Raw genomic sequence first — 13,820 nt, forward strand, 5'->3', positions numbered from 1 at the left:
AAGTTCTCTCGAGTTTCCCACTGGGTCAGGTTGCAGTACACCGACGTTTCGAAGGCTGACTCTGCCATCGTCTTCAGGGTGAAGTATTGAGCATGAAAAAGGCCTGGTATTTATACACTCCGCCGGGGCTCAGGTGTGCCCTGATTGGCACACTATTGCTTCCGGCCAATCAGGGCACACCTGAGCCCCAGCGGAGTGTATAAATACCAGGCCTTTTTCATGCTTAATAGCGGCCTGCGAAGGGTTTTTCGGGTTTCCCCTTCGCCTAGGGTAAATGCCAGGCCAATGCTACCCCGCGAAATGATACATGCAATAGCTGAACAAAAGACATTATAAAACAGCTTTTAGACCCTGAAGAGGCGCACAGCCTAAAACAGGGCTTCCTTGTTTGTTGTACACTGTTATTTATTGTTACCTGTTATCTGTTATATGATTGATTTATAAATGTTATGTACAACAACTTGGATAAATAAACAACTTTTGAACTTGAACTTGAATATGCTCAATACTTCACCCTGAAGACGATGGCAGAGTCAGCCTTCGAAACGTCGGTGTACTGCAACCTGACCCGGTGGGAAACCCGAGAGAACTTCTTGAATTCATAATTTTATTTTGTAGTTTGCTATTTATGAGCTACTGGGTACAGAGGATGACTATTCTGTATGAACACAATGAGTAGATTTAAAGTCAGTGATTGGTGCAGTGTCCATGTGAAGGCCATCTTACTCATGATATCAGAATTCTATTTAACTATCTCTGATAATATTGGAACAATATTAATTTGTAGCTAAAAATCTCCACTCTTCAAAACCACCATAACACCATCATTAGATTCCTTTGTGAATGATTCCCCTTAAAAGTCACCAACCATTGTTTCATGGTGATACTTATTGAATCCTCAGAGACCCTAAAAATAGCAATTCCGTTCAGATCCGGACCGAATCTCATGCTGAAAATAAAGTATCTAGCCATGGAAAATCCTGAAATCCACCTTCACATTTACACTTGAGCACATTTCTTAGTCTCTTACAGTTGAAGACTACTTCCAAAGTCATGCTTTAGAGTCGTGAGTAAGAAAGTAATTCCTTACAATGTAAAATAACTTTGAATCTCACTCAAAAGCATCCATCAGAGCCCACACAAAGGTAAGAGGCATGTCAAACCATGAAATTCTTCCAAAATGAAATGGTATTTGGGGCAGCAGATAGTGTAAACTGAATGGTAAGCCATCCAAACACAGCCCTTTAAAGGCAGAGAGCAACTGTATAAAAGGATAACCCTCACCATATTTCCTGTCTTCCCAATGAATTGTCAACAGAAGGCTACAAAAGTACCAGGAACAACCTAAATAAATAATAATGAACAAATGATGACACTTTGCCGCTAGATATTGATTTAATATATGACCAGTTTCGATGCACTACAGGCCCATGTACAAGGAAACATGTCATGTATTAAATTAATATCTAGTGGCAAAGTGTTATCATTTGTTCATTATTATGTTCAAATTTCACCAAATCACACCTGACATTGTGCAATGTAAACCTATTTAAAATCAGTTTGGGAGAAAAAGAAAAGTAGGTGAACATGTAAGTGGTAATGATAGCATGAATAGAAAGAAACATAGAGTATGAAAACAGAGCATTTTTTGGATTTTGAGAAGGCTAATGACTGGGTACAGTGAACAAATTTTTTATCCAATTTTAGAAGTTTTAAATATAAATGTAAAGCAGCCACTGGGTAATAAACTTCATTGTAGTTATTAAAATATTGTTTGTATGTGATGTGGATGGCATTTTGTACGTGATGTGGAAGTTTGTTTGTATGTGATGTAGAAGTGTCATTGTATGTAAAAATATTTGGTCTCTTATCTGTTTTTATTGTGCGTGCATGTATGTAACTTTCGTTGTAAGATTATCTTTGACCAAACTTGACTGTTGCCACCAGGAAAATCGCCAAATTGCAACAAAAAAAGAAAATAAATAAAATGAGATGGAAATATCGAGGGAAAAGGTGTACTATGCTGGGAGGGTAAATAATTTATTTGATCCTGTACATGAGCCAGATGGCAAAAGTAAGGATAATGGCGGGAGAATTGGAATGGACAGGGATATGCAAGAGAGTAACATAGAGTTGAGTGATCATTAGAGCTTCTTAGTCTACATGAAGAGGAAATGTTAAACATGGCAGAAAAATTGGGAGGATAAGGATTGCAGTTATTGCTGAATGCATTACAGGAGCAAAGTTAGAAGTATATAATGAGCATTAGCTACAAGAAATCAAAATAATGAATTCCTTGGCATGTAGGAATGGGTAATTTAAGCAATGAATTATAAGGTCTTAATCTGGATTAGGAAAGCCACATGTTTGGGCAATACCAATTTTGGAAGAGAATGGGCGTAATATTAGGGGCATTATAAGAAAAATGAAAAAGATGGCATGTAAGGGAAGGTCTTTAAATGCCTCAATATGGAGCAGAATACTGTATCCATTCAATACATGGCCTTTGAGGAAACAGGATGAGCATAGATTGGAATATTTTGAAAAGGGGGTACAGGAAATGATTGAGAAAATAAGTTGGACAGATAGAAAGGCTTACTACCAAGTTTGAACTATGTTGGGAGAAAGAAGTAAGTTGCTACGTGAAACCTGAAGAAAGTAGAAAAAGTGAGTGCAGAGGTTGGCTGCTTAAGTTCACAATAGAATGTAAAATTTCAGTTAAGCATGGTAAATGAAGGAAGAGAATGGATTCTTTAGACTGAATGCAGACAGGAGGTGACAGTACTAAGAAGGAAATAATGTAAGGTACATAATGCATGATGTAGTACAGAATAGAGGTTGGGGACTGTCTAAAGCATTCCTTTAATATTATTAAGTGCATCAGGATAGCACGAAAGCTGAATTCAATTGGAAAGGCTATCTTTGAATAAATACAGGAAATTACAAAATATAATTTCATTCATATAAGAGAGGAAATTAAATAAGTACCATACGGCGGTAAGAGGTTAATTTACTGTACCTCTATGGAAAATAGCAAAGTAAGTACAAAATATTGAGAAGGGTGCCATTTGAGTAGTAAAGGTAGGAAGGAGAAGTAGAAGTGTTAACATAATTTAATAATGGAATTAACAGGATTACAAAATGGTCAAAATGGTTTTAAATGATTTTCTATATGCTGTAATGATCCCATTGGCCAAAAAGGAAAGCTTTCTGTGGAAAATTAGGGGGTAGAGGGAGATGCTAAATCACAAGGCTAGGTCACTTGCTGGAGAGTGCATTGACAATGGATGCAGGATCATTTTGATGTAAACGACGCTTTTGCTTAAGGCCCCATTCAGATAAAAATTCATTGTGAAAATAATTTTTTTTCTCAAACATTTTTCTCTGAAGTTCATGGGTCATCTAGAAACAAATAAACAGTACATAAAACTGCTGGACATTATCATTATTGTTATTCTACCAGTTAAGGTAGCTTTTGAATGGCCACAATCTATACGATTGTTCAACAATACATTTACTAGCCTCACCTGACAAAAAATGTAACCTGAAATCGGACACTACCGTTAGTCCCTTTCCATTTCCATATACCTCTACTCCCTCCACTCTATTGATACGCCTATGCCATTCCTTCCCCTTCCTTGATTGCCCAAACTTATCCTCTCTGTCCCAGTCTTTGACACCCCATTCAAAATGCTCTGAATCACTCTTTCCTTCAACAATCCCTCATCAACAATCCCTTCTTCTACCCCACCATGCCCAACACTACCTCATTTGTTTTCCTTTCTGTCCATTTCATTTTTTCCATCCTTCTCCACACCCACATTTCAAAAGCCTCCAATCTACACCTATCATCTTGCTTCAATGACCATGTTTCCACACCACACAAAATCATGCTCAGTGTTAAAGTTTTGCGGACCCATTTCATAACCTCCTAACTCAAAAACCAATCTTGGCCTAAGGCAATTCTCCGTCTTTGGTCCATACTACTTGACCATTTTGGTCTCAAACACTTCCAAGATAAGAACTGTTCCCCCGGGCCTAATTCATAAACTCCTATTTTTATATTTAACTTAGCCTTCCCCTTTCTCAAAAATCACATAATCTTTGTCTTGTTTACATTTATTATCATCCCATACTGATCATACTGTATTTCCAATGCACTTAGAAATGTTTGCAAACCATTGACATCCCTGCCATACCCCTCTTCATAACACTACCCACCTGTACTCTTCATCCATCACTTGCACCTGAGAAGTCTGTGGTATGTTCAGGTTTCATATGAATCCTATTCCAATAATCTACACCTATTTTCTCAGTCATAACAATACAGTCATTTATTTCACCCGATTCACTCTATCCAAGTTTTTTTAAAATCAATTAAGCATAAATACATCCTGATTGTATTAAATGTTCCTCTCTTCCAGTGACCTCATGACTGCTGTGGCATCACATGTCCCCCTCCTCTTCCAGAATACAAACAGATCATCCCCTAAGCTTTCCATTCTCCCTGCTCACCATTGCCACCCTCTATTTATGATCCTTAGAGCAACTTTGGTTGCATGTGAAAGTTAACACATGTTGAATAGATTTATTAAAAATTCTTCAGCTCAATTCTATGTACATGGTTTGCCATAATTAAGTATTTTCATAATAACTGTAGGTAGGGATTGATGGAAAGTTTGCCTCCATCTGCTTTACAATTCAATTATTTTTCCACTCTAGGATGGATACCCTGTCAGGCCTAAAGGAGTCAATTATATACATGCATCATCAACTTTTGAAACAATTTTTAATCTATTGAAAGCCTTCTCAAAGGAAAAACTTCAAAATAGAGTAAGTACTTATTTGCTCATTGAGTTGTCATACGATAGTGTTTCTGATTATGATGCTAAATACCTACTTTCATTAATAATATGGTTATACTTCATAATCATTTGCATCAAAACATTACAATGATTCCCTTTTGTATATATAGTAATGGAGTCTTTGCACTATGATGACCAGAATTTTGTCTAACTTGCAAAATGCTTGCATGCTAGTTTAATATAATTAGTGGATATGATCAAGGACCATAAACATTCTCAATGGAAAAAATATTCTTTCAGTTCTTTGTCCATGGAGATGATATGAATTCATTGTTCAAGAATGTTCCTAAAAGAATATTACCCAATGAATACGGAGGAGAAGCAGGCCCCATCAGTGACTTGGCCAGTATGTACTTCCACTTTAATTTCACATTTTAAAAATTTAGCTCTTTATAACATTTTGTCTTGCCAACATTTTCCTACTTGTGTTCTCTTTAAACAGTGCATGTGGTAACAACATCAAATCCATGAGAAAACAATTAAAAATTGTTACTTTTAAGTAGTTGATAAAGTCACATATTACGTAAGCGGATCATGTAGATCATCACAGTAATAATAATAATACTTCATTCATTTTGAATAATGGTACACCCATATTAAATGTTATTTAATACACAAGCATAAGTTCTTGAATGTGAAGAAGATTCTCACAAAAGAATTCATCCAATGAGTAAAAGGGATGAGAAAATAACCAGGTAGGATACAGTCTGATTTCAGCTGAGTAGGCAGATAGTTTTACAGTCGTATGTTCATATTATGAAATGTGTTGTAAGTTGATGACAATCAGTAGTATTTAGATTCGATTTACGTCTTGTATGTTAGTTATGGATGTTAGATCTTAATTGGTAAGCTTCTAGACTAACTTTCACATGAATCAGAGCCTTGAAGATATATAAACCAAATACAGCCATGATCCCATATCTAATAAAAAAGGTTTGTAAGGAATCATGTGGTGGTATATGGTAGCAAGAGAGCACATAGCTTTCTTTTGTAGTAGCAAAATTTGTTTAGCATGTAGGGAATGATCCCATAGCTCAACACCATAATTCAAATGACATTGGAAGAAGAATTGCATGGTAAAGTGTTAAACAATACTCATTTGAAATGAAAAAGTTGAGTATTCTTAACGAATAAACAGCTTTACTCAGTTTATTACAGGTCTGACAGATGTGAGTCTCCCAGTTAAGTTTTGTATCAATATAAATTCGTAGTATTTTAACAGTTTCAATAACGGTTATTTTTGATTTAAGACTGCACACAATAAACTCAGTTTTGCAAGTATTTAAATATAAATTATTAACATCAAATAATTCCTTAGCCTGTCTTTGGGTAGTGCTAGATAATAATTTTGCATCTTCTAGATGTTGTTATTTTTGCACAAAAGTAATGTCATCAGCATATAAAACAGATGTAGGTTTCACATCACAGGGCAAATCATTAATCATGATCATGAAAAGAACTGCGCCAAGCAAAGAGCCCTGTGGTACACCACATTTTACTTAAAGAGCTGCAGATCGACAGCCATCAAGTCCAACCAATTGGTGGCAATCATCCAAATATGACTTCTTTAGTTTCAGTGCAACTCCCTTAACACGATAATATTCTAGCTTTGTCAGTAACATTGAATGATTAACATAGTTGAAAGCCTTACTAAGGTCACATAGAGTCACAGAGACTGATTCCTTCTCTTCAAATGCATTAATGACATAATTAACTATGGACTCTACTGCCCAAATCGTAGATTTTTTAGATCAAAAGCCATACTGTGATTTGGAAAAGAGATTATTTGGCTCAAAAAATTACATATTTGATCTTTCATAATAGCTTTAAAAATTTTACCAAAAATGGGGACTATGGAAATGGGGTGGTAGTGAGCTAAATCATTTTTATCAGCTTTCTGATAGACAGATACTGCTTTGTGTTGTATATGTGTAATCAAGTTGCTGTTGTTTTGTACAAGGTTGGTAACATTGTCTCTTTTGGGCTGGCTTGAGCGATGTTTGTATGTGTTTGCTTTTGTTTTTGTAGAATAAAAGTAGGAAGTCGTTTTTTTTTAAACGTCACTTCCGGCCCCACGTTAAGTTGAACATGTCGTCTCAATAATTGCTAAAGATCCTAAATCCTGTTTCGTCACCACGCTGCAAGAAGATCACAACAGGTTATGGGCCCAGAATGTGGAAATAGGAGTGTGAGATCAGTTTGCATGAGATAATTAGGTTCAATTAAACTGATTCCGGCCTTGTAGTCAACCGAGCTGTACTCGTAAATTGTTGCCTCGTGTTTGGATGACAAGTACAATGGAATCAAATGTCATCAACAACATCACGTACGGAGGTTCATTGCCTCAAATTGATAAATTGCGAGGATCGGTGAATTACGAGCAGTGGAAAATGGACGTGGAAATGTACTTGCTTCACGAAGACCTTTGGGACTACGTGGAGAGTGAAGTAGCAATGGACGCGTCAGCTCATGAACGAAAGCAGTCACAGCGAGCAAGGGCGAAAATATATTTGCTACTAGAACAAGGACCGAAAATGGAAGTCATGGAGTGCAAGACGGCCAAAGGTATGTGGGACAAGCTGCAGCACACCTATGAAGATAAGGGTGTGAACAGGCATGTCGCCCTTATAGACCAGCTGTTCGACATCAATTTGGGAACGTGCACAAATATGGAGGACTATGTTCAACGTTTCACAACAGTCGATGCGAAACTAAAAAGCATTGGCAAGAAGATTGACGACGAGCTGCTCGCGGTTTTGATGCTGCGGGGCCTGACGGTTGAGTACAGACCGTTTCGAATGGCTCTAGAGAATACAGTCACAGGGGTCATCAAGTCTGACCTAGTGAAGCAGAGGCTACTGCAGGAAGGGTACAAACGGGCCACAGATTCCAAGGAGCAGCAGGTTGTATTCTATGCCAAGCGGAACCAGAGGCATCAGGGAGAGTGCTCATCGTCCTCGGAGCAGAGTTCGAGTACGTCCGGGGCCAGAGGTAAGCAGAACAAGAAGTCCACCTTCGATCCGAGAAAGGCCAGGTGCTTTAAGTGCGGAGTGATCGGGCACATCAAGAGCGATTGTCCCGAGGAAGGGGCAAAGGTGTCGTGCGGGAACAGCAAATCAAGTGGGGGTGCCAAGAAAGGGAATCCAGTTGCCTGGTTGACAGCCCTTCGTTGTGAAGTGGGGAGTCATAAATGGTACATTGATTCTGGGGCGAATTCCCATATGGCAAGAACTACGGAGTACTTTTCAGATTTTCGACCAGATGCAAGTGACGAAGTAACAGTTGCTAACCATGACAAAATCAAAGTGTCAGGTATTGGTAGTGCATCAATGGATTTGATTCAGGGAAGTACTGCCACCATATCAAATGTTAATTATGTGCCAGATCTTTCAACTAATTTGTTGTCTGTAAATAGGTTAGTGCAAAAGGGTACTGCTGTTTTATTTGATTCATCTGGGTGCAAACTATTTGATGCTGAAACTTTACATGTAAAGGGAGTCATTCAAGCCTCGGGAACAGAGGAGAATGGGTTGTACAGTCTAGATTTAAAACAGTGTACCTCAGGTGACAATGTTGTCAGGGAGGGTGCTGTGGGATTAGCTGCAACTACTGAAGGGAATCATTCTCAGCTATTATGGCACAGAAGGTTAGCGCACTTGGGGCATAAAAATATGCAGACATTAAGGGGGCGTGCCAGTGGTCTGGATTATCCATGTAATAAGCCTCTTCAACCGTGTGTGGCATGTGTAGAAGGAAAGCTTGTTAAAAAACCTTTCACTGTGGGACCGAGAACGGAAAGGGTGAGTGAAAAGCTGAGTTTGGTGCACTCAGACCTGTGTGGTCCAATGGACCCTCCTGGCAATAGGGGAGAACTGTACATGCTCACATTTATTGATGATTGCACTAGAAAAATTTTTGCCTTCTTCATTAAAGGCAAGGAAACACATGTTATCCTAGAATGTTTCGTAACCTTTAAGGCTAGGGTAGAAAATGAAACGGGGAACAGGATTAAGTGTTTGCGGACGGATAATGGTAGTGAGTACATGGGGCGGGCTCTGCAAGAAGAGCTTAGAGCAAAGGGAATAAAACATGAGACAACGATACCATATAATCCTGAGCAGAATGGGCTAGCTGAAAGGGCAAATCGCGTCATTATAGAGAGGGCTAGATGCATGTTATCCGAGTGCAAGTTACCTAAGAGCTATTGGGTTGAAGCATGTAAAACAGCTGTGTATTTAAAGAATAGAGTACCAGCTAAGGGAATTGGGAATGAATTACCTGAGGAGAGATGGACAGGTCATAAGGTTGACCTTAGTCATTTGAGGGTGTTTGGTTGTATTGCCTATGCTCATGTGGCCAAGGCCATGAGAAAAAAGCTAGATGCCACATCCAAACGGTATTACTTTGTCGGATATTGTGAGGAATCCAAAGGTTATCTCCTGGCGAATCCTGAAAACATTGGACGAGTAACAAAAGCGAGGGATGTAGTGTTTTTTGAGGACAGTTTCAGGGAAGAGCATTTAACTGGGAAAACATTGAGGAATACAATTATTCTGCCTGAACTTTTAGGGGGGGGCGTGTGTTTCACCTCCCAGCCCCAGACAGAGGTCAGCATAAATGATCAGGCTGAAACTAATGAAAACACTAGCACAAGTAGTGAGGGTAATAATGATACCTCAAACATTGAGACTGAAGGAAGTGGTCGTGTCTATTGTGGGCAAAATTCAAGCTCAGGTGATGATAGCCAGAGGGAGGAGAGTATTGATCCGGGAGAAAGTAGGTATCCTGTTAGGAATAGAATACGAAAGGAATTTCCAGATCATGTTTTATTTTTGGCATCAATTAATTCAGCCTGTAATCAACCAATGTCTTTGTACTGTGATCCTCAGACTGTTCAAGAAGCTTTGTCTTCAAATGGGGATGAATGGAGGAAGGCCATGCAGGAAGAATGGGAAGCTTTAGCAAGGAAGGGCGTCCTTTCTTTAGCTGATTTGCCTGAAAACAAAAAAGTTGTAAAATGTAAATGGGTTTTCAAGCGAAAGGTGAATGCAGCTGGGGAAATAGAGCGTTTCAAGGCAAGGCTGGTAGCAAAGGGTTATTCCCAGGAGTATGGTACTGATTACCATGAAACATTCTCTCCTGTAGTAAGTTATTCTGCCTTGAGATTGTTGATTGCATTGTCTGTGGAGCTAGATTTAAATATCACTCATCTAGATGTGACTGCAGCCTTCTTGAATGGTGATCTTAAAGAGTCAATTTACATTGAGCAGCCTGAAGGTTTTGTAATTGAAGGGGCGGAGAGTAAGGTGTATTTGCTGCATAAGGCAATATATGGTTTAAAACAAGCATCCAAGGCATGGTATGACAAATGTCGGAGTATTTTTAAAGGTCTTGGTTTCAAGAATTTGACAACAGAATCATGTATTTATGTTAAGGGTATTGGACTTGATATTTGTGTAATAGCTGTATATGTGGATGATTTTTTGGTGTTTTGTAAGAATGGTGACACTGTGAACAAGTTAGTTTCATCATTAAAAAAACATTTTGAGCTGAAAAATCTTGGAGAGGCCAAAAGTATTCTAGGGATGAGGTTAACTAGAACCAGTGAGGGAATTGAACTGAATCAGGAAGAGTTCATCAAAAGCATGCTGGTTAAGTTTAACATGTCTGATGCTTGTGCAGCCTCTACACCCATGGAAGTTGGGTTGGATGTAGCTCCTGGAGATCCAGATAAATGTCCTGATGTACCTTATCAAGGATTAATTGGTTGTTTAATGTACGCAATGACCTGTACTAGGCCTGACATTGCTTTTGCTGTTTCAAAATTAAGTAAGTTTAATAATAGCTTTAATATGGAACATTGGAAGTTGGCAAAAAGGGTTTTGAGATATTTAAAGGGCACATCAACGTATCGCCTTGCCTACTCAAAATCTGGTGGGTTCCTTGAGGGCTATGCTGATGCAGATTTTGCCAGTGATAAGATTGATAGACTATCTCGTACAGGGTATGTTTTTAAATTTGCTAAAGGGGCTGTAGCATGGGAAAGTAAAAAACAATCCTGTGTGGCTTTATCCACAACGGAAGCAGAGTATGTCAGCCTAACTGCTTGTACCAAGAAAGCTATTATATTGTGTCGAATCCTGAGGGAAATTTTGAAACAGGATTGCAGAAAAATATTTGGCACAGAATCTGTGTGCATGTATAATGACAATCAGTCAGCAGTTAAGAATGCCAATTGTGTTGATGTAAAGGAAAGATCTAAGCATATAGATGTAAGGTTCCATTTTGTAAAAACAGCTGTGACAGATGGTAAAGTGTTTGTGAAATTTAAGTCAACACATGAGATGCCTGCAGATATGCTAACTAAAAGTTTATCTAAGAAAAAACATTTTAACTGCATGAAGGATGTGAATGTCTGGGGCAACTAGATTAAGTGAGGGTGTTGTATATGTGTAATCAAGTTGCTGTTGTTTTGTACAAGGTTGGTAACATTGTCTCTTTTGGGCTGGCTTGAGCGATGTTTGTATGTGTTTGCTTTTGTTTTTGTAGAATAAAAGTAGGAAGTCGTTTTTTTTTAAACGTCACTTCCGGCCCCACGTTAAGTTGAACATGTCGTCTCAATAATTGCTAAAGATCCTAAATCCTGTTTCGTCACCACGCTGCAAGAAGATCACAACACTTTGGAATATATTAGAGCTGTTGGAAAATCTCCTGTCTCAAAACATAAGTTGACTAACATAGCTAATGATTCCGCAATGAACACAATAATGTCCTTTATTAGGGAATTAGATAGACCATTAATATCCTTATTGGTGGATTTTTGAAATTTTTTAACAATCAATATAATATCAAATGGAGTAAAAAAATCCCATTTAAAATTTAAAGTATTTGGAGGAAGGTTTTGCAGCATATTGCAAATATTGGCAGCGTCTAAGTTTCAAGAGAAGAAATTGTCTTCAACAGCTTTGAAGAAAAATTATTTTCAGTATCTGGTGTAAAAGAAGGATTTTCTTTTCCCTACCATGACCAACTTCTTCATTTATTTTTTGCATTCAATATAAAATCCTTATGGGCTTTATTTGTTGCACACCTGAGTTATAATTATCTCTTTAGCATTTCAAGTAAGCATCTTTGTAGAGCAGACTTTCACTGGTTTTGTAAGAGTGGTGGTAACTAAGTAAATCATTTCTAAGAGCTAATAATTTCCCAGTATAGCAGAGATTATATTTAATTTTAGTGGGCATAGAGTTAAGTATTTTTTTAGGAAAGCATTGTTCAAAAATGTCCAGGTAATCACATAAAAAACTTGAAAAACAAGTTTGCTTTACAGAGTCTGCACAAATACCAAGCCAATTGATACAAGATAGCAGCAGTTGGAAACTCTCTAAACCTTCTCTTGTCATGGGCCTCATGATAAGGGTTTAACCTCTATTTGAGGATATCTTTTGAGTTATTTGAGTCTTAAAAGTGAAGCTTACACCTGAAGCTTATCACTCTTCCTTCCAAATTTTCCTAAACTATGTACACTCCCATTTTTCTTTGATAATACCCAGTTCTTTACTATCCTCCACGATTTTCTCTGCAGCCTGCTGGTACTCCTTCCTTGTCAATCCATTTAATGCTTCTACATTCCATTTTCTAACCCGCTACCCCTGCCTAATCTTTTTGAAGTGGACACTACATTTCATAACAACGAAATTGTGGTCAGAGTCCGCATTCGCTCCCAGGAAGCTGTGCGAATTTATCCCACTGTTCCTAATCCTGGGCCTTACCAGAATATAATCTAACTGATACCATTCTGAGTCACCTGGCATTTTCCACGAATACCTATGCCTTTTGTGGTTTCTAAACCAAGTGTTGGTGGAGACCAACCCCCATCTTCTACAGAACTCAATTGCTTTCTCCCCATGGTTATTCCTCATACCTAAACCATTGTCCCCTGCCCCATCACCCTACCCTCTAACTGATCATTTATCCTATCTACTTCTTCATCCTTATGATTGCTCGATGGCATATATACCTGAATAATGACCAAGTTTGTTGGTTCTGCTTTTATCTTTACTAGTAATATTCTATCCATTACTTGTTCTATGTTCACTACGCTTCTTCCTACCTCTTTATTCAATATTATTGCAACCCCTTGTTGGCTCTTGTCCCCGCCACTGTATATTATTCTATACTGATCACTCCAGTAATCCCCTCCATTCATCCATCTCAACTTGCATGAGCCTAAAACACCTATATTTCCTCTTTCCATCTCTTGCTCAATATTCTCTAATTTAGACACTGCCTGTGTCTTCTGACCTGCTGCTCCCGGTTTTCCCTTGCAAGGGTTTTGTGAGATGACGACTGCGGAAGCCTTGCCTCTCCCGCTGCCGGGCGCGACACACGGCCGATTGAGCCGAGTCCAGTAGTTGCCAGGACTCATATTCTCTTTAGTGTCCATCATTTTGATCTTGGGAATGATAATTGAGGTGGTTTCCCATAGCTTCCTCAATAGTGTTTTTGACGTGACACCATCACTCAATGGCCACCCCACTGGGGTCAGATGCCTTCACAGCCGCCTCACTGAGGAACAGACACTGCATGGAATACCTTTCATCTGGCTCCCAACCTTTGACCTAACTGGCATGGGTAACCCTACCAGGAGCAATTATTATTACTCCCGCCAGCACAGCTCTAGAGGTCATCCGAAGGCACAAGCCCTTCCACCACGTCAAGGTTGTAGCCCATGGGAGGGTTATTCTAATATGCATAATATATTTCATGGAACGAAATAATGTGGGCCAATGCTTGCCTACCCATTTTCATGCTTACTGAGTCAAATGACACTACTGTGCAGAGCAAGGGAGAGAGGGGGAGCCGGTGATGGCAGAGGCAGGTGAATAGGTGCTTGGAGGTTTCCTGTTAAATGCTATGTTATGTCACACTAAGATCAGACTGAAATATCTGCAT

At 38.7% G+C, this 13,820-nt stretch overlaps 1 protein-coding gene across 1 annotated transcript in view; it reads left to right on the forward strand.

The window, feature by feature from the left end:
- The window catches only part of LOC139689944 (retinol-binding protein pinta-like), a 28,398-nt gene that overhangs the window by 13,136 nt on the left and 1,442 nt on the right, over positions 1–13,820 (forward strand). The window contains exons 5-6 of the mRNA XM_071587092.1: positions 4,723–4,833; positions 5,106–5,211. Coding sequence (XP_071443193.1) covers positions 4,723–4,833; positions 5,106–5,211 — 217 coding nt within the window. The remainder of the gene's footprint in view (positions 1–4,722; positions 4,834–5,105; positions 5,212–13,820) is intronic.

The sequence above is a fragment of the Hetaerina americana genome, unplaced genomic scaffold (assembly GCF_022747635.1).
Source record: "Hetaerina americana unplaced genomic scaffold, ioHetAmer1.1.p SCAF_29, whole genome shotgun sequence".
In the NCBI taxonomy this organism is placed as follows: Eukaryota; Metazoa; Arthropoda; class Insecta; order Odonata; family Calopterygidae; genus Hetaerina; species Hetaerina americana.